The 26,280-nt window shown below is 62.9% G+C and overlaps 1 protein-coding gene across 1 annotated transcript in view; it reads left to right on the plus strand.

Annotated features, from left to right (window-relative positions):
* CHCHD6 (coiled-coil-helix-coiled-coil-helix domain containing 6) overlaps nucleotides 1-24,913 on the plus strand; it is a 125,241-nt gene extending 100,328 nt beyond the window's left edge. The window contains exons 6-8 of the mRNA XM_030850745.2: nucleotides 1,512-1,582; nucleotides 23,726-23,861; nucleotides 24,753-24,913. Of these exons, the coding sequence (XP_030706605.1) occupies nucleotides 1,512-1,582; nucleotides 23,726-23,861; nucleotides 24,753-24,758 (213 nt within the window). The 3' untranslated portion in view covers nucleotides 24,759-24,913. The remainder of the gene's footprint in view (nucleotides 1-1,511; nucleotides 1,583-23,725; nucleotides 23,862-24,752) is intronic.
* The last annotated feature ends 1,367 nt before the right edge of the window (nucleotides 24,914-26,280 follow it).

The raw sequence follows: 26,280 nt of genomic DNA on the forward strand, positions 1-26,280 counted from the left end.
TCGGCTGTCTCCCTGGTTCAGGGGTGGGGAGTATGCCAGGGAGCGGCGGGGTGGCCTCAGTCTGCAGCTGGGGGTGGCAGCCCGGCAGCGGGCTCGCCCCAGCACAGCCCAGAGCAGAACCCCTGCCCTTCGTGGGCTGAGCTGCGCCTCGGAACACCCTTCCGCGTCCCTCCCAGCTGGCCCTTCCCAGAGGCTGTGGTACCAGGATAGGGCTGCTGGCCTGGTTCTGCCCCCCCAACCCGGGTACAGACTCCGCCTTCGATGCCCTGCAGGTGCTTCGGGGACGTGCTCCCCGCACCTGCCGTGGTTACCTTCCGTGCAGGTGGATGATGGGGCCCATGGGGTACGGCGCTTGCCCCGCACGGCTCTGATCTGGGCACCTGTCACCTGTTCTGGTCCGACTGGTTCGTTCCTTTTGGGCCAGGCTCCCTGTGTACTCAGTGGAGGTGGAGTGGGAGAGCCGGGCTTGGAGGCCGACAGGCCGTGGGGTCTCCACTTCCGCGGGTCCCTTCACCTGCCTCACTGGCTGCTTGCAGGGCCTGACTGACCGGCCCCCGCGGGAGCCCTGAGGCTGCGTTTGCCCATCTGTGGTGGGAAGGGGCTACCCCAGGCTTGTGTGGGCCCAGCAGCTCCACAGGGCATCTTGCTGGGGCGTCCGACGCCAGCCCCGTGTCGGGCTTCCTCTGGGTGGTTTCGTCCTCGAGCCTGCGTCCTTGGAGATGTTGGGTCCACCCGTGAGCCTCACGGGACTCGGCCAGGAGCTGGTGTTGGGGGGCAGCTGTGTTTACGTTGGTCTCCTCTGGAGACGTGGCATGCGGGGTGCTGGGCCTGGGTGGCCTGAAGCCACTCGCCTTGGGGCACAAAGAAGTGGCGTGACTGACCGGAAGGATGCTGCGGTGGCCCCAGGCTCCAGCCCAGCTCTGTCCTGCTGCCGTCCCCACACTGCCGGCCCTGAGCACACACGGGGTGCCCTCGGAAGGAGGGCAGCACGTGCCTCTGGGACTGCCTGGCAGTGCTGGTGAGTGCGTGGGTCCTGGGCTGTTGTCCCGGCACCGCTGCCTGCTGTGTGGCTTCGGGCAAGTTGCTTCACATCTCTGGGCAGCAGAGTCCACGTAAAGATGGGGTTGGACCAGACGAAGGAACGGCAAACTTCTTCTTTAAGATAGTGAGTGTCTTAGGCTGTGTGGGCCTCGCTGCCTCTGTGGACACTGTCGTAGCCCAGGAGCAGCCACAGCCGTGCGGTCACAAATCGTGGGCATGGCCGTGTGCCCATAAAACTTTATTTACACGGTGGGGCAGGCGGGCCGGGCCTCGCTCGTGGCGGGGGTGTGACCCCTGAGCCAGGGGCTCCATGTGTCCCGGCGGCCGCGGCTGGTCCATGAGGAGCTGGGCCCTCCCTGCGATCCTGGTCAGGAAGTCGGCATGTGTGGACTCAGCACAGCTGTGGGTGGGGTTGCGGCCGGAGAGAAGCTTCCATCTGGTAACCCGTCGGGTCCATTTTCTCGTTGCAGAATGTCGAGACGTACAGACAGTCTTCACAGCAGTTCCACAAGGCAGCCTCGAAGATGGAGGGTGCGATCAAGTAAGAGCTTCCTCCCCCTGAACTCGCCTGCATCTGTAAAATCTCCCTGCCCCGAGGCTGATCGCAAGCTTCTCGAGGGGCTCAGATCCCCGCGCCGGGGGTCGGGGCGGAGCCAGCCACTCCAGGACCAGGTCCTGCGTGTCCTGTGAGCTGGGCTGGGCGCTGCGCCCAGGCCCCTGAGGGAGTCAAGAAGGGGTGCTGCTGGCGCCCCCGCCCCTGGGCGGGTTCCGGAGTGGCCTGGCCCTGAGCCTAGAGCCTCTGCGTGACACTCGGTCCGGGGGCTGTCTTGCCTCCGGAAGGACAGGGTCGGGCGGCACAGGGCTGAGCACCAGTGTTCTGTCCGCCTGCCCTGCTCCTGCGCTGGGGGCCTGGGAGCCGAGCGTCAGGAACAGGGGTGCGGCAGCCTGTCCGCTGCAGACGGCCTGTTGCTTCGGATGCAGGTCCAGGAAGGTCTGCAGGGGCCCCGTGGGGAAGGGAGAGCCGGTCCCTTGTGTGCAGGTGTCCCTGGGGACCTGTCGACCTTTGTCAATCAGCTGGGGCCCCCGTGCCTGCCCCTCCCCCCCCAGGCCCAGTGCAGGGGGGACCAGCTTGGCTCTGCCACCTCGAGGTGACGGCGTATGGAGGTTTGGGGGACCAGGGGGGAGAGGCCGCTGCTGAAAGCCGTGGGGGCGCCCGGAGGGGGCACATCCCGTCCAGACCTGGCGCCGCAGGGACCCCGAAGCCGGGGAGGTGCTGCGGGTCCTGGTCGAGCTGACTGAAGGGAGGGTGTGGGGAGGAGAATCTTCTCTTGCAGTTCAGCCCTGGGGCAGTGACGGGAGCTGGGCAGCGGGACCCTCCCACTCCCCGGGGAGCGACGGAGACCTGGGACCCCGAGGACGGAGCGTTCTCGCTGCCCCGGTGGGGTCCCCACCTCTCCCAGGTGAGATTCCGGCTCACCGGAATCACAGGCAGTGGGTGACAGGGAGAGGTTGGGTGACAGCCACCCAGGAATGTGACCCCCAGAAGTGGGCAGCGCCCGCCCTCTTTCCCTGGATCTCAACCTACCTGCAGGGGAAGGAGCTGGAGAGCTGCCAGGGCTCTGCCGTCAGTGCTGCCGCGTTTTGTCACCCACCATGAGGCCCCATCCTGAGGGGGGACTCGGGTGGATTTGACTGTCACCTCCTTTTTCATTCTCGTGCCCTCTGAAGGCAGAGGCGGGTGGCGTGTGTGGTGCAGGGGGGACTCTGTCTGTTCACGGCATCCTGGACGACGCTCCCTGTAGAGCGTGTGACTGAAGGGTCGGCGCCCCTCGTCTGCTGTCGGTGGTTCCATGGCGTGTGTGGTGTAGGGGGGACTCTATCTGCTCACGGCATCCTGGACGGCCCTCCCTGTAGAGCGTGTGCCTGAAGGGTCGGCGCCCCTCGTCTGCTGTCGGGCGGCTCCCTCACCTGCCCACAGCCGCGCCTGGACGTGCGGCGGCATCCTGGACGGCGCTCCCTGTAGAGCGTGTGCCTGAAGGGTCGGCGCCCCTCGTCTGCTGTCGGGTGGCTCCCTCCCCTGCCCACAGCCGCGCCTGGACGTGGGGGGCCAAGCCCAGCTTGGACAGCTTCGGGGCCTCTGGGCCTCACTGATTGTCTCGGCGGCTTTGCTGTCCCGTGGAGGCCCCTGTGGACACACCTGGACTCAGACCTCGGCCCTGCCTCCTGCTGGGTTTCCTGTCCGCAGGTGAGACCCCCGTGGACGGTGGACCTGGGGGTGGGCCCAGGTCCACGGTGGGCCGTCAGTGGCTGCTGCCGTGCCTGCGTGACAGTGGTTAGCGATGGTGGTCGTTTATTCAGTCGTCCCTTCACCACACCTAGCATGGCATGGCGTGGAACAGATTTAGTATGTAGATTGAGTTCACTAAGAAAGCTGTTGTGGGCTTCCCTGGGGGCACAGTGGTTGAGAGTCCGCCTGCCGATGCAGGGGATGCAGGTTCGTGCCCCGGTCCGGGAAGATCCCACGTGCCGCGGAGCAGCTGGGCCCGTGAGCCATGGCCGCCGAGCCTGCGCGTCCGGAGCCTGTGCTCCGCAACGGGAGAGGCCACAGCGGTGAGAGGCCCGCGCACCGCGATGAAGAGTGGCCCCCACCCACCACAACTAGAGAAAGCCCTCGCACAGAAACGAAGACCCAACACAGCCAAAAGTAAATAAATAAATTCATTTAAAAAAACAAAACAAAACAAAAAACTAACTGCACAGAAACCATTTGCCCAAACAATGGCTGATGACGGTGATGAGCCGTGAGAGACAGCGAGTGAAGAAGCCCAGTCTGAGGCCCCGACCCAGACCCCAGACCCGGGCGGGCATGGGGTGGGGGTGTCCTACACTGAAACTGACTCCTCAGGACCCGAGACGCGGGCCAGAGCAAGCAAGGCGGGAGAGAGGGCTTCTCCAAAGAAGGTCAGCAGGTGCGGAGGCCCCGGGCAGGAAGCGATTAGCATGTTCAGGGCCTTGACGTTGGGCTGCTGGAGGAGTGGATGAGGGGACTGGGCAGAAGCCAGAGCCTGGAACGTTGTAGCCAGGTCCAGCCTGCTCTCTCTCCCGATATATGCATTTGAACTATGAATTCTTGGACGTATTAATTGTAGCTATTTTGAAGTCATCTGCAGGTCTGTTTCTGTTGCCTGTTTTTTCTCGTGGTTCTGTTTCTCCGTGTGCCTGGTAATTCTTGATTGAATGCCAGGCATTATAGAGAAGGTACAGAGGCTTCCCCAGAGGTGCTCACCGCCTTCCTGGATGGGCCAGTGTCAAGGCAGGTCACGTAAATCCTGATGGACTGAGCTGACTGGGTCCTGCCTGCAGTCTTGGTGGAGCTCAGGCTTCTTGACTGACCCCTGTCCCTAGGGTCTGGCTGTCCAGGGCTCCTTGTTCTTGGCAAGCTCGAAAGCCCCGTGTTTGCCTCCTCAACTCTATGAAACTTCTGAGAATTCTGCTCTGCCCTTCAGTGGCTTTTTACTTAGGTTCTGAGTTTCCTGCCATGAGGCTTCCTGAGCTCAAGGATCTGAAGAATGCTCTAAAGGAGGAAGACCCCTGAGTGTGCCTCCCTTCTCCCTGGAGTCCCAGCCATGCTGTGCCTCTGCCGTCCCGAGAGAGCTCCAGAGACCCTGCTGGCTTCTCTGCCTTTTAGCAGAAGCTGTTTGCCCAACATCAAGAATTGGCGAAAACTCAGGGGGATGGCGGGGCGGCAGCTCCAGGAATGGACACTCACCTCCAGGTTCCCTTCTCCTCACAGCCTTGGCCATCGAGTCCTGCTTCGTCTTGTCCTTAGAAGCCTTCACACAGATGTTTAAAGTCCAACTTTAAGTTTTTTTTTCCTGGAGGAGAGCGTAGTTCTTCCACCAGCTACTCCCCCGTGGCTGGGGGAGGAAGGGGTTAGAGTTTGCCAAGCAGCAAACAGTGCCGTGGGTCACATTGGCCGTGTTAGATGCTGACGGACGGTGACCCTCCCAACTTCACGCTGGCCTCTCGAGCTTTCCTGAGGCTGCCAGGCCCAGTGTACCCTCGGGGGTCAGCAAGCACTTGGCCTTAGGAGGAGCATATGGGCGGCGAGGCCAACACCACAGGCTGGGGCTCTGGCTTCGGAAGGATTCCATCGTTGGGGCAGAAGCAGGTAACCCAGGACGCACGCGCGCACGCACATACCCTCTACCTCACAACAGCACGGAAGGCGGAATTGCTCAGGTTTCCTGAAGGAAGAGATTAAGACCCCGGGGAACATCCTGCATTTATTGTCACGTCTAGTGTTTATGATAACCTCTGTCCTCTTCCTGGGGGAGTTGTCCAGAGCTGCTCTCGGCTCGCCCCTGGCAGGAAACTCGTACGGCCCCCGGCCCCGCAGAGGGCGGCCCTCAAAGAGGTCAGCACAGGGGAGCCGAAAGACACAGGCTATTAACTGTTTCCTGGGACCGAGCCACCGTGCTGCAGGGACTGCGACCAGAGAGGTCTGGTCCGCGAGGACACAGCTGCTGGGCTGCCCACCTCACCTGGGCCGGGCTCCTGCCTGACGCGGGCCCAGCTGAGGGAGGGGCTGGCGTTCAGGTGTGTGAGCTTCCCCGTCTGCGTGTGTCAGGGACCTAATGATGGAACGGTGATTGTCTGTGGAGACGGTGCTTGTGGGCTTGAATCCTGAATGAGACGGGTTCAAACATCCTCTAATGCAGGTGCTGCTGTAGTAGCCTGAATTCAGAGGATGCTTCTGTCTCTGACTTCCTTACCTTACCTAACCTGTTAAAAGGAGTGTTGTCTGTTCAGAAATTTACCAAAACACGTGGTTTAAACGGGTGTACCTGGCTCTTTGAGAGGTTGACAAATCAAAACCCATTGAATAATTCATTCACAAGACAAAGTGCAGGTAATCCGTTTCTTTAAGGGTATCACGTGCGGCGGCTGTGCTGGAGCCTGTGTGGTTCAGGGTCTCCTGGTGTGAAGCGCGTGGCAGGGGCCGAAGCCGCGTCGGCACCTGGCGGGCTCACTTCCTGGACTGTGAAACGGGACGGGGATAGTGCCTCTTTTGCTCAGGCTCCTGCGAGGGCCGAGTGGTCCCCACGGGTGCTCAGGACCCACGGCAGGCGTAACGCGGGATCCGAACCAGGTCCGATGGGGCCCAGACCTGCTCCTTCCTCCTGGGCCACGGTGCCCACTCACAGACGGCCGGCAGAGACGTCGCTGCAAGCTGGCAGGCTGACTGGCTCCCGTGGCCCGCGGACAGTGGCCACCAGGTTTCTCCGGGCAGAGCCTCCTTGTGATCTGCTCGTGACTGGCCTCGAGCGGGGAGGCTCCCCCTTCAGGGCCTCTCCCCGTGGCCTGCCCCGGCCCGGGCCACGTCCACGGAGACGGCTGGGTGTGTTTGCCACGTGACTCGCTGCCCCCGTAGGGCTCTCCGTCGTCCCTTCTCTCTGCAGACAGGACTAGGTGGCGGTGACCTGGGCCCTCTCCCATGGCTGGTGCCACGTGTCAGGGCGCGCGGACACATCTCCCCAGGCGGCACCGCCCTCTGGGATCGCCGGGGTGGACCTGGGGCCGAGACCCCTGCTGGGCGCCCCTTCTGTCCCCGCACCGTGCTCCACTGGCCCTCAGGCTTCTGCGGGCAGGAGCCGTGTTTGCCGCTTTGTGTCCCGGGTCCCGGACCGGAGCACCCGTGTGGTATATTCGGTGTAATCATTGCTTCACCATCGCGTGAGTGACGCCCTCCCGGGCAGAGGCCGCGGGGCTTCCCGGCTGATTCGGCTCTGCCGTCAGGGCCGTGTGGGCAGAGACCCGGGCGCGGTGCCGGAGAAAGCAGGGACCTGCGTGGGGGGAAGCAGGTGTCAAGGGGTGCGGCTGAAAGGGCGGCCTGGTCGCAGGTGTGAAGGGCCTTCTGTGCGTGTGAGAGAATTGGAATGCGTCCTGCAGGCAGCGGCAAGCCGTGAGAAAGCTTGTAAGGGATTCGTGTTTTAGAAAGGTGCCTGGCAGCATCTGGGAGAGGCTGAGACGGCGCCAGTGCTGAGGTGGAGGTGGGGAGCCCACGTGGGACCCGCTTTGGCACCGCCAGCCGGTGACTCTCCCTCTTGGCAGACACACGAGGCCCCTGCACACGAGCTGGGCCCCCGGCCTGCAAACGGTCAGTTATGCAACGTGTTGCGAGGGGGACACAGTAGGACAGCGGGCGGAGGGAGGTTGAGACTCTGGGGACTGTCCCTGACTCCGGAGCAGACCGAGAGATGAGAAGGGGCCGTGCAGACCCCCAGGCTAGGCGCCCCGTGGGAGGCCAGGGTCCAGCAGGAAGGAGGGAGGCTCCTGACGGGGGACAGCGTCTGGGGGCCCCCAGCCAGGAGGGGCAAGGGAGCCTCCTGAGGACCGCAGGTGGTGGGCTCAGAGCCTGTCCTGCGGGCTGTGAGGTCCCCGGCGGACCCCACCCCACGTGGCCGCAGCCCCCAGGGGCGGCTGGCCTCCGCCTAGTGCCTTCTTACTGCTCAGAGACCTGTGACTCAGGAAGCTGGGCTCAGAGACCACAGTCTGTTAATCCCTCCCCTCGACAAAGACGAGACGGCCCTGCCTCCCAGCTCTGTTAATGACTCGCTTCGGCAGTAAAGCCACCGTCCCGAAAGGCTCCGTTCTTTGTGCCACGTTCGTTTTTCTTGGAGTGTCACGTTTTAGATCAGCTTCTGGGGATTAGATGCTGTTACAGTGGAGGAATCTTCCCTTTTCAGGCAGTGAAGGGGTTACCACCGAGCGGCGTCATCCTTGGGCTTGTTCTTCCAAGTCTGTTGCCTCCCTGTTCCGCCTCCCGAGAGAAAGCCCTGCTTGGGGTCCCGCGTGGCCATCTGTGCCAGCACCGCACACCCTGTCCTCCCGAGAGGCAGCCCTGCCGAGGGCTCGGGACAGTCGAGCGGGTATTGTGTAGGTCTCAGAGCCCCTCAGATCCGGGCCCCGTGGACCGGGCTCCCGTCCCTCGGCGGCGACAAGGGCAGGGCTCTGCTGACCTCCCGGGACGCCGCACCGTCTCCGGGTGCCAGGTGCTGCAGGACCAGGGCGGGGGCTCCAGGAAGGGTGATCTCTGCAGCCTCTGCCAGCACATCCGTGAGAGGTTCGTGGTTACGTGTTAGCATCCCGGCAGCCTCCAGACCCCTGGAGGAAAGGCTGCAGGGTCTGAAGGGGCGGGGGCTCCACCCACCCCACCCAGGAGCTCTCTGTCCTGAGGGTCCACCTCCGGAGAAGCGGCGTGTGTGGTACGGGCTGGCCACGTGCCACCCTGGGGCTTCCCTTGCCCTCACTGCACGGCTGTGGGTCCAGGCTGGAGTGGATCCTGGTTGTATCGTCCAGGACAGGCCCTGTGTTCCTGGTGAGGTCAGACCGCAGAGAACCGAGAGCCACTACCCCAAGGCTTCTCCACAGTCCAGTCTCCGGGAAGCTGAGGGTGCAGACCCTGGGCCGTGATTCCTAGGAACTCTTTAAAGTGTCCCCAAGCCGTCACTCCCGCTGCTGCCCCCTGCCCCCACCCAACACACGCACAAATGAGGGGAGGCCGTGAGCCACCGTGTGGAGGCACCCCCGACACCACAGGGCCCGTGGGCAGCGCCTCGCTGGCCGCAGCGCCGTCCTAGCTCGCTGCCACCGCCTGGTCAGCTGGACCGCACTGACCGTCCATGCCGCGCTTCCGGCAGACCGAGCCCCAGCTCCTGCGAGACGCTCCTGGCGGGGTCGTGGCGCTCTGACTCCGGCCGTCCCAGTCTTCTGTGAATTTCCCGCGGTGGATGGACCGCCCTTCAGGCGTCTCGTGAGGACATTGTCCCACTGCCCAGGAGTTTCGCCTGGGCTGACACACGGCTTCCCTCCCCACCTGTCCTGCAGGCGGCCCGACCGGTGAATTGGCTCATAGCAGTCACCTCGGGGTCCTTGGCCCCGGCAGGGCTGGCACTGTCCCCTAGGGCGTCACTGACACAGCCCTGCTTTTGTCAGAGCTGCGCTGAGGGAGTGTGCTGCCCCCTTCTTTCCTTTGACATTGTCTCCTTCGTCAGGTGAACGAGCTTCTCCCTCAGGCAGGTACGAATTTCTAAATATGGGTTAGAAATATAAAATGGTTTAAAAGTAAAAAATACGGTCACCTCGGTCCTAGATGAGAAAAATGTGTTTATGACACATGGTTCCTTGTTTGAAGGACACGACTGCTCAGATCTGAGAGTCGTTTTGGGAAGAGCGTGTATCTTGAACGTGGCTCTGGGGTTCCCAGGTGACTGCGTGTCCCCCACCGTGTCCTGGGTGATGCAGGATGCCAGCCGCAGCCGTCGGCGCTGTTTCCGCCTGGATCTTGGTTTCTGGTGGCAGGACGGCAGTGTTGGCGTGAAGCAGCGGGGGCCCTGGTCTCCCTGTGATGCCCCTTCCTCTGTGCCTCTCACTCTTCAGAGCCCCCCTCCCTCCGTCCAGGGACCGGGCATTGAGGCCCAGCACAGCCTGTGCCACGCTGACCACTAGGTGATCTTGAGCCAGGTATGAGCACTCCCAGGCAGGCAGCCCCATCCGCCCTGACCCAGTCTCACGATGTCAAGTCCTCCAGACGCTGACCTACAGGGTAACTAGTCCTCAGGGCCCCGGCTGAGATCCCAGAAGGAGGGCAACGCTGCTGCTCGGTGAAACAAGGTGCGGCCACGCCTGGGGCCTGGCTGGAGGGTGTAGGGCGGGAACCATGGTGACAAAAGGCCTTTGCTCTCAGGGTTTGTTGCTGTAGCTCCTGTGTATCAGCTCAAAACCATGTGCAGCTCAGTCCAAATGCCTATTTAAGCAAAGGCCAAACGTCTGGTTGAAGCTAGAACAGGAAAAATAGGGTTTTTACAATACAAAGCTTGCCATTTGTTTTGGATATAAAATTTATGACCCTTTCCGTATGGTAAAAATGAGCAGGGAAGCTGTGTTCATTTCTTCAAAGGTAGCAGAACGCATCTTGAGGAATTAAGAAAAATTACGAAGGGTGATTGTGCAGCATAGCACATCTCTAACACGGATTAAACGGAACCGTTTGGGAGGGAAAATGCATTCCAGAGAGGGCCGAACAGTGCTGGGTCGGGTGGGGACACTGGGCTCCGGCTTTCGCTTGGGGCCGATGTGGCAGGAAGTTGCCGGTGCTAGGCCCAGGAGCCCGCGTAGATTCCACGTCAGGAAGGCCTGGGCCCCTCCCGTGCGCTGTGTGTGTGCTTGGCCTGTGCAGAGTGGGTCACACACGACACCTCGCACGGTGAGCCCAGCCGGAGCGGGGACCGCAGCTCCTGTGGGCTTGCGAGGCAGACGGGAGGGAGGCCCTGCACTCAGCGGATGCTGCCTGTGGCCCAGGCACCTGGACGATGTCACCTCACTCGTTCTGCGGACAGGATCATGGGGAGTCGTGCTGTGAACGGGCTTCCCAAGGGGACAGCGTCAGTGGTCAGGAGAGGCCCGTTGCCCAGGCTGGTCCTGCCAGCCTCCCGCGTCCGCTGAGTCCACCCGAGGCGAGAGGGCATGGGTGCCGGGGTCTGGGCCCTTTCTGAAGGCTTGGGAAGCTCTGAACTGATGGGAGTGGACGTGCTTCAGGATGATGGCTCTGGCGGTAGCAGATGAAGTGTGCCGAGCTCAGGCTGCCGTCCTGTCCTTGTACGGCTGATTGCTGTTACAGCCGAGTGTCTGCCCTGATTCACGCTCGTTTCAGCCTGTTGTACCAGCCTGTCTCTCAGTGTGTGTGCTTGCGTGTGCACGGCGGGGCGGGTGCCTGCGCCAGGGGCAAGGAGAGAGGGTGCCCGTGACGCCTGTGAAGGCAAGGGTCCCATCCTTCCCATTCCTGAGCAGCGATGGGACAGGTGGGGTGCCGGAGCCCTACGGCTGGTCCCGTAGCAGACCCACCAGGACAGGCGTGCATTCCTTTGACGCTATGAGCATCTTGATTTCTATTTCAGACTTTTCAGAGAGAAGCGTTTCTTTATTTGCTCCTAATTCAGCAAAGATTTAGCTCCTACTCTGTGCACGTACCCATTTGCTTTGCACTCCACACCCACCTGTCTGCGTCCCCTCTGATTATGTGTGTGTGTGTTCAGATATACGTAATAACTTGCAGTGCACTTGTAGAGTCCATCCAGATCTATGACGTGTGGACGTGGCGTCTGCACATGGTTTGATTTGCTGTTTACTGGAGCATCTTGAAGTCATCAGTGATGAAAGTATCCAGACGATTATGTCTCTTTACAGTTTTTCAAAATGAAAAATAGTTTTGTCTTCTGCTTAGAAACACGAGACGTGAATATTGTAAAAAATCAAACGAGGCAGAAAAGTATTAAAAAGTTAAAAAAGCCCAGATTTCGCCCTGCTTAAGTTGTGGGGACGTCACTCTGAGCTGAGCACACACACAGTTGGACCTAAGTGGGCTCGTGGAAACGCACGTCACCTCCCTCGTCCGCATTCTGTGGGCCTGTGTCCATGTCGGTAAATGTGCATTTACATGTTCACTTTTAATACCACGTTGTTATTCTGGAGGGTCAGAATTTATGTAATCGATCACTTACTGATGAATCCTGGGGAGTTTTCTGATCTTTTTTTACCAATGTAATGATAACTGCCACAAATAGGTTTATCTGTCGTCGTGCACTTGTTTAAATGCTTGTAGAGAGAATTGTTGGGTCAGAGAACACACACACTCACACACACACACACACACACACACACACACACACAGAGTGTATTTATATGTGTATATTTATGTGTTTACAGTGATGCTGGACGGTGTCCGTTTCCCCAAGCACAGGATTTTAACAATATTTCTAAAAAACATCTTTGCCAATCTCACAACCAAAACCAAACAAACAAAACCTCTGTTTTTTTTTTTTTTGCGGTACGCGGGCCTCTCGCTGTTGTGGCCTCTCCCGTTGCGGAGCACAGGCTCCGGACGCGCAGGCTCAGCGGCCATGGCTCACGGGCCCAGCCGCTCCGCGGCGTGTGGGATCCTCCCGGACCGGGGCTCGAACCCGCGTCCCCTGCATCGGCAGGTGGACTCTCAACCGCTGCGCCACCAGGGAAGCCCCAAAACCTTTCTTTTTTAAACTTCCTCATTTCTTCCAGGATCAGCGAGGTTAAAACCTTCCAGAAATTACTAGCTGTTTGCATTTCTTCTTTTGTGAATTACTTACTTATGGCCTTTGCCCTTTTTTCCTTATTAATTCTTTTTAAAAGGTCTTTGTGTAACAGTGTTAGTAACCTTTTATTTCTGTCGTGACTCTTTTTTGAGTTTAATTTTTGCCCTTTGGAAGTTGATGGGGGGATAGGGACCCAGTGCATTTTTGTTCTTGTTAATGTTTCTGTTTGTGACTTAGGTTATATCACAAAGGCCCTCCTTCCCACCATACCCATATTTTTAGGATGAGTACCGCTACGAGTTACTCCCCACTAAGACGTGCTCCACATGACCCCACTGTGGTTTCTTGGGTGTGGGTGTGACGTACAGGTCCACCTTGGTTCTCTCCCAAATGGGGAGCCCTCTGTCCCATCATCAGTGATGTAAAACTCCACCCAATCCTGCGCTAACGTCCTTGGGCCTGTTTCTGGACTCTTTTCTGGGGCCAAGCCTGCACGTTTTAGATATGTATAAAACATATTACGCAGCTACGCTAATTTAAAATATTAAATATCCATCAGAGCAAGTTCTTCTACCTTGGTGATCATTTTCCAACTTGCTTTTTCAAATGAATTTAGAATCACTTTGTCAAACTTTCCCTCTCCCACTCCCAGCTGGGAAAAAAAAAAGGAAAACCTGGTGGGCTCTTTTTTGGGATAAACACATCCTTTTGAATACATTCAGTCCTCTCAAACTGCCATCCTTATTTTGCCTTATTTTGAACTAATTTCAAACCCGTAGAAAGGTCACAAGAATAAGAACACTTGCCTTAAGCCAGGTACCCGATCGGCCACACTAGAGCCTGCCGCGTCCTCACTGCCTCCCTCTAGACAAAAGCACTGTCTTTTCCTGATACGGTGACCTGTTGCCGCTAAGTATTCTAGACCACCGTGTACCTCCCAGGACCGTGCTCCGTGACCACACACAGCTCTTCCGGTCGGGAAACCCTCGCTGACTCAGCCGCAGGCCACAGGCACCCACCCCCTCCCCGGCTGCCCGCCGCAGCCCTTTCCTTTCTGGCCCAGGGGTTTGTGCTGCACCTCCGTGACCATCCGTCTCCAGTGGGGACAGTTCCTTGGTCTTTCTCTGTCTCTCGTGACCTTGACGGTCTAAAAGGGTACAGGCCTCTCCTTCTGAAGGGTGACCCCAGCCTGGGCCCGCCCGATGTTTCCTCATGGCCAGCCTCAGGCCGTGCGTTCCCGGCAGGAAGGCCCCCCAAATGGTGCCGCGCCCTTCCTGGTGGGTCCCATCCCTCCACTAGGGATGTGGACCGTGACCCGGTCACGGTGGGCCTGCCTGGTCTCTCTGCACAGGCTGTGTCCCCTTGTGCTTGATCCCTGCTCTGTGGGAGCTTCTCCAGGGTGTGTCCAGATCCTGATGCCTCAGCCTCGGCCTCCAGGGACTACTGTCCCCTGAACCAGCCACCACAGTCGGGGCGGCCCATGATGGCTGTTTACTTCCATCGTTTCCTCTACGCTTATGAATCGAATTAAAGGGAGAGTTTCCCTTCTCCCCCGCTGAGGTGTTCGTGTGTTTGTTTATGTTAGGAAAGAGTCAGGGAGTCACAGTGCCTTGTTGGGTTATAATAAATTCCCTCGTTTATGTTGTTGTTCACGTGGCCCAGGATTCTGCCTTCAGACACTCTTCTGTCCTTTCGAGGTGTGGCTTCGCGCTCTGAGCGGCCTTCCCTCTCTGGCACAGGTGCTCCGGCCCCAGCCCTGGGATCAGCCGTCTCCACTGTGCTCTGTTTACTGCGGAGCGGTGCTTAGAAGCCAAGGTCTGGGCGCTGGGCGTGCTCGCTGCTGGCTGTCAGGGTTCCCAGGTGCTCCCGCACAGGCACGCACGTTTCCGTGCGTGAGTTCCCGCACACTCGCGTACGTGCGTCCGAGCACGTCAAGTCCACACGGCTCCCCGGGCTCCGGCACTCGGGCTCTTGCGGCTGCGCCATGTGTGGCGCTCCCTCCTCGGCGGGCCTGGCTCCCTTGTCCTCCACGTGCTACGCGCTCTCTTGCTCCATCACCGGCCTTTTGTGCTCAGTGTGAGCCGCCCTCACCACTGCTCTGGCCGCTTCCCCGCCCTGGGCTGCACCGCCCACTCCCTGCGGCCCCTCCGGCAGGAGGGCGCCCACCCTCGTGCTCTGTGCTCGGTGACTCCAGGCTGACGGGCAGCACAGCCAGCCCAGCACTGCACGGCTGGGGGCCGCGTCCGCCGCCTCCTGGCTTTGTCTCCCTCTCCTCGGGTCTGGTGGCGCCAGGGTCTTGCTGGCCTCCGGGGACCGCAAGCGACTCTGATGCTGCTGAGGGTCAGCTGTGGTTCAGAGCGCAGATTGGGGTTAGGAGGGGGCTGACCGTCCCGGTGCTTCCTGCATGGAGACTCCGGCCCCTCCCCGCCCTCGGCGACGTGTGAGGTGCATGGATGGGTGATGCCCTGAGGCCCTTTGCACCTCTTGCGTCGGCGACAGTGGACGGGGGTGTGGCCCACAGAGCGAATCAGCCCCAGCGTCCAGAGACGCCCCTCAGAACACCCCGGGTCAGCCAGGAAGAGGCCCCTGCGGTTTCCAAATGTGCTGGGACACCGTAGAGTGGGGGACGGACCTGCGAAGACCGCACCGCGCCAGCTCTGCACTAATCTGTTTCTTCACTGAGATTACGTGTCAGGTTTCAGCTGAGGACACGTCTCTGCAGGCTGAGCGGGGGAAGCTGCGTGGCGGGGGGAGGGATAAGGTCTGCTGGGCTGGCGGCGGGCAGGACTTCGGGAAGGGTCTGAGTCAGTGGACACAGGGGCTGGGTGGGAGGAGGCCCCGGGGAGGCAGTTCCCGTGACGACAGGAGGCCTGTGGGGGCCGGACGCAAGGGCCGGGCAGGACCAGGGGTGGGGAGTGCCCAGGGCTCCAGGCTTCGGCTTCATTCCCGTCACAGCGGGGACGAGGGACAGCCCAGCCTCAGAGTCACTGCAGGGAAGGCCCAGGGAGGAGCAGCTGTGCCTGCTCACGTCACCAGGGGGTATTTCTGCCTGAGTCTCACCCGACGGCGTCTGTCCCCGTGTCCCCTGTCACCAGAGCACACCACACCACACGCAAACCTCTTCGGGGGCTGGGAAATGCTCCCGTCCTGCACCGAGGCTCATGCTCTCCGCCAGCCTAACTGCCGCGTGTGGAGGGCTGTGTGGTCCGGCCCAGCCCAGAGGGAAGCTCCTTGGTTTGTTGGTTTCCAGTCAACCCTGAGCTCCTGGCTGCTGCGAGGGTCCCACCCCCGGGGCTGGGCACGGGGAGGCTCCCCCAGGAAGTGGAGTCCAGAGGCAGCTGGAGAGCAGGCCCAGGGCCCACCCACAGGCCACAGAGGCAACAGGCGGGACCAGGCAGACATCTGGGCGGTCAGGGGGACACGGTCTCCCTGGGCTGGGTCATCTGCTGAGCTCGGTGTCGGCGGGGACCCTGGACGCAGAGGTAGTAAGCTGGTCCCTGCCCGCGGGGCACTCCCAGTCCAATGGGGCCGCTCCACGCAGCTTTGGCCCCAGCCGCTGGGCGCCCTTGTAGGTGTGAGCCGTGCCAGCCCCTCGTGGGTGAGCAGAGGTGACACAGTCGATCGGGGACACTTGGCTCCAGTCAGAGGGGCCAGGAGGACGGAGGCTGGCAGGGAGTGCACGCAGGACCTCAGCTCACACGGTGCCGTTGACGGCAGCCTGCCACCGGGACACCAGCCAGCACCCCCCCAGAAGTGGCCCTGTGCGGCGCCTTGAAAGGCGGCCACATCCCGGGGGCTTGGGAGCCAAGGAGCAGCCTGGGGAGTCGCCCTTGCCGTGTCACCCCCGCCGCAGGCGAAGCCTCAGTGTGGCCTCGGCCGCTCCGTGTACTGTGGACCGACAGGCAGGCGTGGACAGGCAGGAGGCCTGAGCCAGTGTTTGTGGCACCGTGCTCTTCCTGGGGCCAGGGCTCTGCAGCAGAGGGACGTGGGCCAGGGTCCCTGCGGGGTCTGGGCCTCGGTGAGAACTTACATGAGAACAGGAGGTGCCGGCCCATCCCTGGGCAGCAGGCAAGCGGCCGGGCCTGCACGGGGAGGAGGGGGCACAGCAGGGCTTGGAGAGGCCCCCCCAGGTGTGTCACGAGGAGGTGGGGGAGGCAGACCGGAGGGGACACCCGCCAGCAGGTGCCGTTGCCCAGGGGACAGGGAGGCCTCGGGGAAGGGAAACCAGAGGATGCTGGCAGACGGGGTCCTGGGGGTCCTCAGGCGCTGCGGCTGCCGCTCCCTCCCCTGGAGCCTCCAGCGCCCTGGCTGCTGAGGGACTTGAGGGATGGCTCTGCGGCTCCAGTGGTCCTGGTGTGGACCCCAGACCCCCGCGACCCACGCCTCCTTGGGCTGCGTCCACCCGACACGTCTGGTGAACCGGGAGGCTCCTCGGGGGGGACGTGTGCTTCCCCTGTGGCTTTCTCACAAAGGACCAAAGCCAGGAGCAGCCTCCCTGTTCCGTGCACGTGTGCACGGGTGCATGTGTGCGTGCAGTGGCAGTCCCAGGGAGGAATCCTGTCACTGGCTAAGCAGCCATGGGGGCCAGTTTGCGCTTCGTTTCCTCGGGAGCAGAGCTCTGCTAGGCCTGGGCTCCCAGAATAGCTGCCCCCCCCGGGGGGTCCCGTGTGGCCTCTGGCGACGGCGTGTCTCTGGGCCCCACCCGCCCGGGCTGAGTGGCACGTGGTCGGCAGCGGCCAGCGAAGCGGGTCCTCAGCGAGCAGCTGGTCTCGTCAGCCCCTGGGCCCTGGCCAGGCCGCCGCGGAGCCCGCCCCACGGCTCAGCTGGTCCTGACAGAGACGGATGTGCAGCTCCGTGGCACCCGCGCACCTCGCCTCCGAGCCGTGATGGAAAGCCTGCTCTGTGCATTCACCCCGCCAGCGCGTCTCTGAGATGAAGTGTCAGGAAGATGTCTAATGGCCCAGTTCCACACCAGCGGTGGTAATGGGAGAAGGCTGAGGTGATGAGATGTCGGTCAGAAGCAGGGCCCACAGAGGGACGTGCTCGACGTCGCGCTCGGGCCTGTGCGCAGCCGGGCTTGTGTGAGCTCGGAGGGGGCCCGGCCCCGCGCTGGCACGGGCGCCCCTGCGCCGCGCTGGCCGGTGTCGGCCCTTCCAGTTGGCAAACTTCTGGCTCCCCTGGCAGCCTGAATCCCATGTGTCTTTTGCTTCTTTTCTGTACCCTTGGTGCTTTCTTCCTTGGAATTTTGGGGGAATTTTCCAAACTTGGCGTGGAGTTAAATGGATGCAGCGTGGAGCCAGATAACCGGGCTCTTATGCTGGCTCTGTGTCTCGCTGTGTGGCCTTGGGCAAGTCACCTAACCCCTCTGACACTGGTGTCCCCACCTGCAGGATGGGCTGCTGTGCCGGGTTAGGACCTGGCAGGGACTGGTCCTCAGAATGACCTGGACCTCAGGCCCGGCCTGAGATGCAACCTGGGACGAAAGGCCTCCCACCTGAGCCATTTACCGCGGAGCCTCTGTCACACAAGATGCGTGTTTCTGTCTGTCAGAAGGTGACTGGTGAGCCGTCTGCCTCCCACTAACTTCTGCCCGTCGGCACTCAGCGCTTTCCTGCATGGCCGGCTGCCTGTTTCCTGGGGCTGCTGTGGCCCACAGCCGGCTCTCTCTGAAGCTGGAGGGCTCCCGGGCGTTTGCTCAGCTTCTGGTGTTGCCGGGAGGCTTGGCGTCCTTGGCCTGTAGGCGCATCACCGCAGCCTCTGCCTCCGGCGTCACGCGGCTTCTCCTCTGGTCTGTGTCCGTGGTCAGTGTCTCTCCTCCTCTTAGGAGGACACCAGCCACGTTGGATCAGGGGCCTCCCTGCCCGACCGTGACCCCGTGCTGACTAACTGTACCTGCCAGGACCCCATCTCCGATCAAGGTCACATTCTGAGTCTCCAGGAAGGGCGTGTCTTGGGGGAGGTGCCCCTACCCGCTGGCCTTCGTGTGCACAGCAGGTTCCCAGGGCCTTGTCTCCACACCTTGCCGCAGACGCCCCTTCTGGGCCGGCACAGACGAGCGTCTCAGCTCTGCCACAGGAGAGCTGAGAGCAGTTCCCAGCCGCGGACCGAGAACTTCAGACGGTGTGAGGGTCCGATTCCCTGGGGCCAGGGCCATGGCCGTGTCTTCCCTGCAGGGGCGTGGTTTCAGCCCTGTCCCTTTCACTGGGCTCCCCCACCCCCCCATGCGGACCACACCCCCCCCCCGGGGGTAAGGAGGGCAGAGCCGGGAGCGAAGGGGAGATGCTGGGGGCTGCAGAGGGCAGGTCCCTCCCCAGTGGCCTTGGTGGCCTTGCTGTGTGACTCGGGTGAATGACGGGTGAGCATGTGCAGTTGCTGTCTCACGAAGCTGCGTCCCCCTCCGTCCTGGTGCCCTCGCGGCAAGGTGGCAGGGTGGTCCTCCAGGCCACACCCATCATGGGCTCCCCTGCAGCTCCGAGCCGCCCCGGGCCCTGCGCCCTCGTGGGGACAGACTGGCCGCGGACAGGGGACCTCCCGAGTTCAGGAGGGGGAGAGCAGGGCCGGAGAGAAGGGACAGACGCAGACAGGAGGGACTGCTTAGCACAGGGTCCAGCGAGCTGTAATCACCCCAGAAATGGGTTTGTTAACCTCCTTGGAGTTGCAGAAACCCGTGGGCAGCTTTATGTTCTAGGACAATCAGTGCTTGCAGTGGAGAGGGTGGGCTATGGGGATGTCGGGGACAACGTGCCCAGTGTACGAGGTGCAGGAGGATGAGGGTGTCGGGCCCCTGTGGGCACCCACTGGGCCGCTCGTCCCGCAGTGACCACACCGGCCGTGAGTCTGGTGCAGAACTGTGGGAATAGCGGGGGCCCCACGTGGGGCTTGGGGGCACGCGTGGCGGGAGAGCGCTAGCGGAGCGGAGTCAGGACGAGGCCTCCAGCCTCCAGGGACAGGTGGGCTGCGGTGGGCCCCTGAGCAGGAAGAACCTGTGAGGCTGGACCGGGCGGTGGGAGCAGAGCCCCGGGCAGAGCTTCTGGGAGAGGAGAGCGGACTGGGGGTGGGAGGGCCATGAGTAGAAGTGGTTTGGGTTTGCGGTCTTCCTAGACTCTGCAGAGATGAGTGTGTCTTCAGCAGAGAGTGGAATAGCGAAGGTACGAGAGAGAAGGGCCACTGGGACAGACCACCCAGGTGCTGGGGGAGAGAAGGGTTGGCTGATGGGGGTGGCCTTGGCCCTGCAGAAGGACCCCTCCTCTAGGTAGGAGGCAGGGGTAGTGAGGCTGGGATGCCGAGGAGGGGTGTCTGTGCCCTTAGGGTGCTGGTGGCCCTTGGGGGGCAGGGGGACGAGGAAGCAGACCCCAGACTGAGTGGGGAGTGGCACGGAGAGCTCAGGAGAGCTGGGCCCCAAAGGCCGGAGCACCAGAGGGGGAGGGGGTCCTTCTGGAAGGGTCACTGTGGCCCAGGGGTGGCGCTCTGGGAACCACGCAGAGCTGCAGCGGGCAGGGGGTGCAGAGGAGGCAGGACACGGGCGGGTTTGGCCTCCGCAGGCCTGAGCCAGGGGCCAAGAGGAGCGAGCGAGCGTCCGCGGGGACTGAAGGCCTCGGGGAGGGGGGACGCAGGAGGACGAGCAGTGGCCTCGAGAGCCACCCAGGTGGGGTGGGTCAGGCCCAGGGAGAGAGAGGGCGACCGCCCTGCTGTTTGGGAGCTGCAGGGGATACGTCTGCGGTTTTCGGTTAGATTGCCGGGAAGCAGGAACATTATAGTTAGAAGGTAAGAGGGAGGCATCTATGGGGGGGGGGGCGCGTCTAGAGCGGCTCCCGGTTTCTGACTAGGTAGGTCACTGGAGTGACGGGGACTCCACTCACCAATGGAAACTAGGCGGGAAGTGGGTTCCCTGGCGCTTGCTGGTGAACGTGGTGAGGAATTGGCGGGTTGGGGGTGACGTGCTAGGCTGGAAGTCTCCAGGGAACCGGGGGTGGGGGGTCCAGGCGTTGGAGTTCGGGGTGTATGTTGTTGGGATCGACTGGGGTTGGCCCTGGGGGGAGAAGTTTAGGGTGTTCGGGAGAAAGGAAAGGGAGGAGGGCCCTCTGTGCCCGCGCAGGTGGGGGGGCCGGGTTCCCAGCGCGGGGTGCCTGTCAGTGAGAGCGGCATGGCCGGTCTCCCGAAGCTGGCAGGGGCAGCGGCGGTGGTCCGGAGCGCCCAGGCCAGCTCTTCCCTCTGCCTGGTTGCTGGGCAGTGCTGGTTCCTGGACGGACGGAGGAGAGGGTTGGTTCCTGGCTCGTGTGAGCCTTTCATCACAACTCTCCTTCTGGAAACGTGTCACTCCCACCAGCGGGTAGAGCTCGGTTCACAGGTGGCACTGGGGTCATGCTTTCCATTCCCAGAGGTGGCCACGGTGCCGAGGCCAACTGGCCCGTGTGACACCCTCACTCCCCACAGCGCCTGGTGGCCTCTGGGCCGTCGGAGAAGAGGGCTGGAAGCTAGGTCCCTGAGTACCTGTGACACCGCCAGATGGCGGCCGTGTGGGTGTTGAGAACTGACCCCACGAGCCGGTCCTGGTCTGTGCACAGTGGCCCCTCCTCGCCCCCAGACACTGAACTCGCAGCAGCACGTGGCAAAGCCCCCAAAACCTGTGTGCCCCCCACTGGCCCCCAGGGCACCTGCTTGGGGTCTCTTGGCTCCTTGGAGAAGGGGCCCCACGATGGGTGCCTCAAGATTCCTGGGAAAGGAGCACCGTCGGGCCTGGGTGAGCCGTGAGCTGTGAAGTACCACACCCGGGCCCAGCCCCAAAGCCTCCCGTCGTCACTCTTCTCTGCCAAAGGCCTGCCCCGCTCTCCGCCCCCCTCACCCTGCAGGCTCGTGTCTGGCACCTCAGCCCCTCGTGCAGAGGAGGAGAGGCTGGCAAGCAAGGGGAGCTGACCTCTGAGTGGGCCAGAGCCTCCCAGCCGGGAATCCTAACATGTCCCTCAGCTGGGGGCGCGGGGGGGGCAGGGCTTCTCTCCCTCCCTGGAGAGGTCACTGCCCTGGGTACCTTCCAGGCAGCCGATGACGCCTGAGCCGTTCCGCATGCAGTGGACGGGCTTGCCGCGGCCCCAGCTGTGTGACCCAGCCTCGCCTGCTCCCTGCCCCGTGCCGTTCACGGCCCTTTTGCAGGCAGACGGGTGAAATTTCTCGCGATTGACGTTTTCCTGACACCCTGTCTCCTCGTGTTGTGGCTGACAAACGCCAGCGCAGAGGCGTCCGCAGGCCCACGGGTGACCCTGGTGTGAGGGGCTGGATTCTGCTCGGCCCCTCCCTCTGTTTCTCCTGAACTGGGAGCCCCCGGGGTGCTCTGAGAGGTTTGCCCTCAGAACGCACAGGGGCCCTGGTCCAGGGACCTGAAGACAGAAGGTGGGGGGCAGAGTTAAGAAGCCGCTGCTCTGCCCACTTACAGCCAGCGGGTGAGTCGCTTCCGCCGTCGGTCTGGAGAGGGTGCGGCTCCAGGACGAGCCCCACATCACTGGCCAGGCTGCCGGCCGTCCTGCCCCCGGACGCCTCTTTCCATGAGACCTGCGGCTCCAACAGCTCTGCTGGCCGCACCCTCAAGGGCCGCGGGTGGGGGGCTGTTCGTCGGGAGCGGGGCTGGATGGGAGCTGCTACTCCAGGGGCCACAGGGCCGGGCGAGCAGGAGGTCTGTGTGGGAGGACGGCCGGCGGGTGCCAGGACGGAGCCCGAAAGATGAGGCCTCGGGGGCTCCCCGCCAAGGGCAGGTGGGACGGAGGAGCCCGGAGGGAAATGCAGAGGGAGCTATTTCCAGGCGAGGGCAGCAGAGAGGAGATGCCCGTCCGGAGGCATTTAGAAGGCCCACCATTGGACGTGTCCGTGGCAGAAGGGTCTTCAACACAGAGGGAGGGGCATCCTGCAAGCACTGGGCAGCCAGGCGGTCACCCCACTACAGCGGCAGATGGAACCCAGTGAGGGGACCCCAGGGCCCGGGAGGAGAGGGTGAGCCTGGGAGCCCGTCTGTTCTCCCGTGCGAAGGTCAGCGCCCAGGAGAGACACGTGTCCTCCTCAGGTAGGAAGCCTCCGAGCCCGTGTGCGCTGTGCAGACAGGAGCAGGGCCGTGTGGCGCTGTAGGGCCGTTGCGTCCCCTGGCTGCGCCCTCAGGACCCAGTGGAATCCTGGGTGGTGGGCAGGGCCTTCGGGGAAAGGGGGCCGTTTCTCCCAGCACAGCCTTGACCTTTGGAGCCGTGGACCTGAGCGCGAGCGTGGCGGCTGCTCCCCACCCCGCCTCCTGCCTGTTCAGCTTGTAAACCCTCAGTTCCGTCCACGCCATGGATCTTGGCTGATCAGGGATTGTCTGGGCGTGGGAGGCGGCGGTGGGAAGGGAGGGGGCTGCAGTGTGTGGTCAGCAGGCCTGAGGACCAAGCCCACGCGCGGGGCCCGGAGTCCCGTGGGCATCGCTGCCGGGATGGCGGCGCTGGGCGTGTCAGCCGCAGCTGGGTAACGAGAGCCTCTGAGCCCTCTGTTCCTGGTCTTAACGGATGGATGTGGGAGGCTGAGCCGTGTTAAAACCAGCATTCCAGCCCAGCACCTGCTGCAAGGCTGGACTTTTGAAAGTAGATCCGGGGCCGGGGAGCTGTCGACCTGCAGGCCCCGGGTGACGGGAGCAGGGGTCCTTCCGCTGCCGAGGCCTCCCCGGCGCCCGAGCCTGGGAGGGCAACACGGGGCCCAGGCCTAGCCGCGGCTCCGAGGTTCCTGGTGGACCTGCCAGAAACCACGGAAACCCTGTGAGTGTGTGTCCCGGCGCCCCTGCATCCTAGTGTGGGACCCGGGCCGGCCACCTGCCTCCTCGTCCTCTGCTGCCTGGTTTGGGGTCGGGGCGGGCGGTGAGAGACGGCAAACCCGCCCAGAGCCGCGGGGAGCAGGGGCCTCAACCCGTGAACGCAGGAGCTCGGGGGCGTGAGTGCATGTGCGTGTGTATATGTGCACGTGTGTGAGTGAGTGTACAGCTGTGTGCATGCGTGTGAGTGTGAGAGGGTGCGTGTACAGGGGAGCACGTGTGAGGTCCGGAGAGAGGGGAGGGCGGGAGGGGCAGCGGGCGAGGCGTCAGGAAGAAGACCCTGGTGACCGATGAGAATAAGCTTTATTTCCCTTTTTCATCTTTGTTTCATATTTTTAAAAAGAGAACATAAAATCATGCTTCAGATGAATACGTTTAGAGTCTAGCTTTAGGTTCTAAACCTACCTTGATGAACAAAGAAAGAAAAAATAGTAAATTCCTCTAAAATGCTGCAGTGATATTCTCTAGGAAGTGAGAGTCTGAACATCTTAGGTTTTTTTTAAACATTTTGTGTTTTTCCAGTTTTCCTCATCATGCATGTATTAGTTTTGAAATCAGAAAAACAGCTTTGGGGGAGACGATGGTGGCCCACACCCGGGCGGGAGGCGCCCTGGAGGCCTTGGGCTGGGGGGGGGGTCCCCCGAGGGCCACCTCGGCCCCTCTCTGGGGGGCGACCGGACGCCACGGCCCCCGTGCCTGGCCCGTGGCGCTGCCCCAGACTGCCTCCTCCTCTCCGCAGGCCCCGCAGGGTGGAGCCCGTGTGCTCGGGGCTGCAGGCCCAGATCCTGCGCTGCTACCGCGAGCACCTGCAGGAGGTGCTGCTGTGTGCGGACCTGGCCAAGGCCTACCAGCACTGCGTCGGCTCAGCGCACAAGGTAGGCGTCAGCTGCGGCCTCCCACCCCCCTGGGCTCCGCGGCGGTGGGCGGGGAGGGGTCTGTGGGCGCCGCTAGGCCATGTCCAAGGTCAGCACTGGGTGAAGTCAGGCCCTGCTGTCCAGGGGGGCCACCCGTCCTGACCTCTGTGCAGCGGGGGGTGGAGAGGCCAGGGTGCAGGGTAGGGTCGTGGAAAGGGCCAGGCTGCCCTGTGGAAGGGGGAGAGCTGAGGGGGCAGAGGGCAGCCACTCCTGTGCTGGCCTGACGGGGCCCGGCCTTTGGTGAGTGGAGGTGGTCATGGTGGTCCGGGTGCCACACGCTCCCCAGCCTCACGTTGGGGGCACTGCAGGCTGTCCTAGAGGCCCTGCCCTGAGGCGTGGACCTCCTTCCTGACCCTCCCTGCCAGCTCCCCAAGGTCCCAGGTCCCGCCAGTCTCACCTCAGGAGCCTCCGGCTTTAAAGGGTCCCTGAGAGCACTTTGCTCCTGGGAGCTGCTGGGCAGCAGGGAGGGAGCAGGTCTTAGACGCAAGGCTCCTCCCCAGGGCTGCGGGGCGAGCTCCAGCCCCACGAGGTGCTGTGTCCCACGGGCCAGCGCCTGGGTGTGAGGGCTCTCCAGGCGGTTTCACTCTGAGCTGAGAAGAGAACAGAGGGGAGACCACGAGGGGCGAAGGAGAGCTGCGTCTCCGGGCAAGACCGTGTGCACAGGGTGCAGGCGGGAGGCCGGCGGGAGGCCGCGGGCACGTGCTGTGTGGGCACCAGGCATGGAGGTGAGGAGGCCGCGTCCAGGCCTGGGGACCCACGGGCTAGGACCCTCTCCATGAAACGGGCCCTCGTGGAGCAGAGCCTGGGGGACACGCACGCTCCTGGGGGCCTGAACTCTGTTCTCCTTTGTAGGGTTGACGCAGGCCCACTCCGGGCCTGGCAGTGACTTGGGGCCTGAAGAGGGGACGCGCCGTGGGACCGCAGTGCAGAGACCGCAGGCGCCGGATGCCCCCATGCTAGAGAAGTAGCGTGTGTGCCCCTGTCCGCAGACAAATAAAGCAGTCGTCCTCGTCTTCAGTCGTGTCTGGGCTGCCAGGCGGGCCTGCTGCTGCCTCCGTGCCCGGAGCGCGGCCCCAGGTCAGGCTGGAGGACGGGCACCCGCCGGCGCCAGTGGGGCAGGCGGGTGCGGGCCTGGCCGCGCCCAGAGCAGGCGGAGGTGCGCGAGGGGAGCAGGTCCTCGTCGGGACGCAGCAGGGGAGCGGGCCAGCTTCCTGACAGGCGGAGCTTGAGTCCAGCGCCGGGTGGAGGGCTCCGGGGCAGCCAGAGGCTGGGAGAGAGGGGGCCCAGATGGGGGCCGGGGGCGGGGCACTGACTGTGCACAGAGAGTACAGCTGGGGCGCAGGGCCGGGGGTGGGTGCCAGGCCGGGAGGAGGTGCTCCTGAGGGACCAGCGCAGTCCAGTCCCTCTGAGGGGTGTCGCCTTGGCCTTGGGGGTAGGTGGGCTCAAGTGGAGAGGCTTGCAGACACCTGGGGTCCTGAGTGACCCTCGGGGTCCGGCGGTGGGTCCGGGGCCAGAGCAGGCCGAGCCTCAGGCACTGGAGCTGGCAGGACTGGACCTCGCTGGGCAAGGGGAGGACCTGGGTGGTTTCTGGGTGTTTGGCTTGGGTGCTGGTGATTCTGCAGACTGAGCAAGGGATGCGGCTCGAGAAGGGCAGGTGACGGGATGCGGCTCGAGAAGGGTGGGTGACGGCGGGGCGGGGCTGCACTCTGCTCGGTTAGCGCCCACCTGCCCGTCCTGAGGCGCCCTGCCCACACGGCTGCACCCGCCCGCCCAGCGCTGTGTGGGCAGCAGGAGGGGGACGCCCGGCTGGTGAGCCTGGTTTCCTGCCGCAGTTCTCTGGAGCTGCGAGCCGGCGGTCCTGATGCCGGCCTTGCAGCCCCGGCGCATCCCCCGGTTCTCACGTGTGGAGCTGGAGGTCCGCGGGGCTTGTCGGTGTCCAGGGGCTGGACAAGCTGCCCACAGCCGAGTCAGCCCGACTGCACGTCGGCCAAGGAGATGCCCCCCCCAGAGGTCCTGGTCAGCTTCCCCAGCACACCGGGGAACAGTCAGAAACACACAGCAGCCCGGTGGGTGGCAGGGCGCCCAGCGAGTGGCCCTCTGCGAGGTCATGGCTCATTGACCCTAAGTGACATCAGAGCCACCCTGCAGCCGGAAGCTGCCGAGGCCCTTCTGAGACTCGGTCGGAGCCCGTGGCGTCCAGGGCACGTCCAGCTTCCTAGTCTCAGACCCTGTTCTCCCACCCAGGAGGCAGCCTCGGAGTGCCTGCGTGTGCACCTGTGCCTGTGTGTGTGTAGGTGCCTGTGTGTGTGTAGGTCCCTGTGTGTGAGCAGACGTGTGCACTGTGCCTGTGTCTCTCACAGGCAGCCAGCCGTGCTGTCCA

Source organism: Globicephala melas, chromosome 11 (genome assembly GCF_963455315.2).
Source record: "Globicephala melas chromosome 11, mGloMel1.2, whole genome shotgun sequence".
In the NCBI taxonomy this organism is placed as follows: Eukaryota; Metazoa; Chordata; class Mammalia; order Artiodactyla; family Delphinidae; genus Globicephala; species Globicephala melas.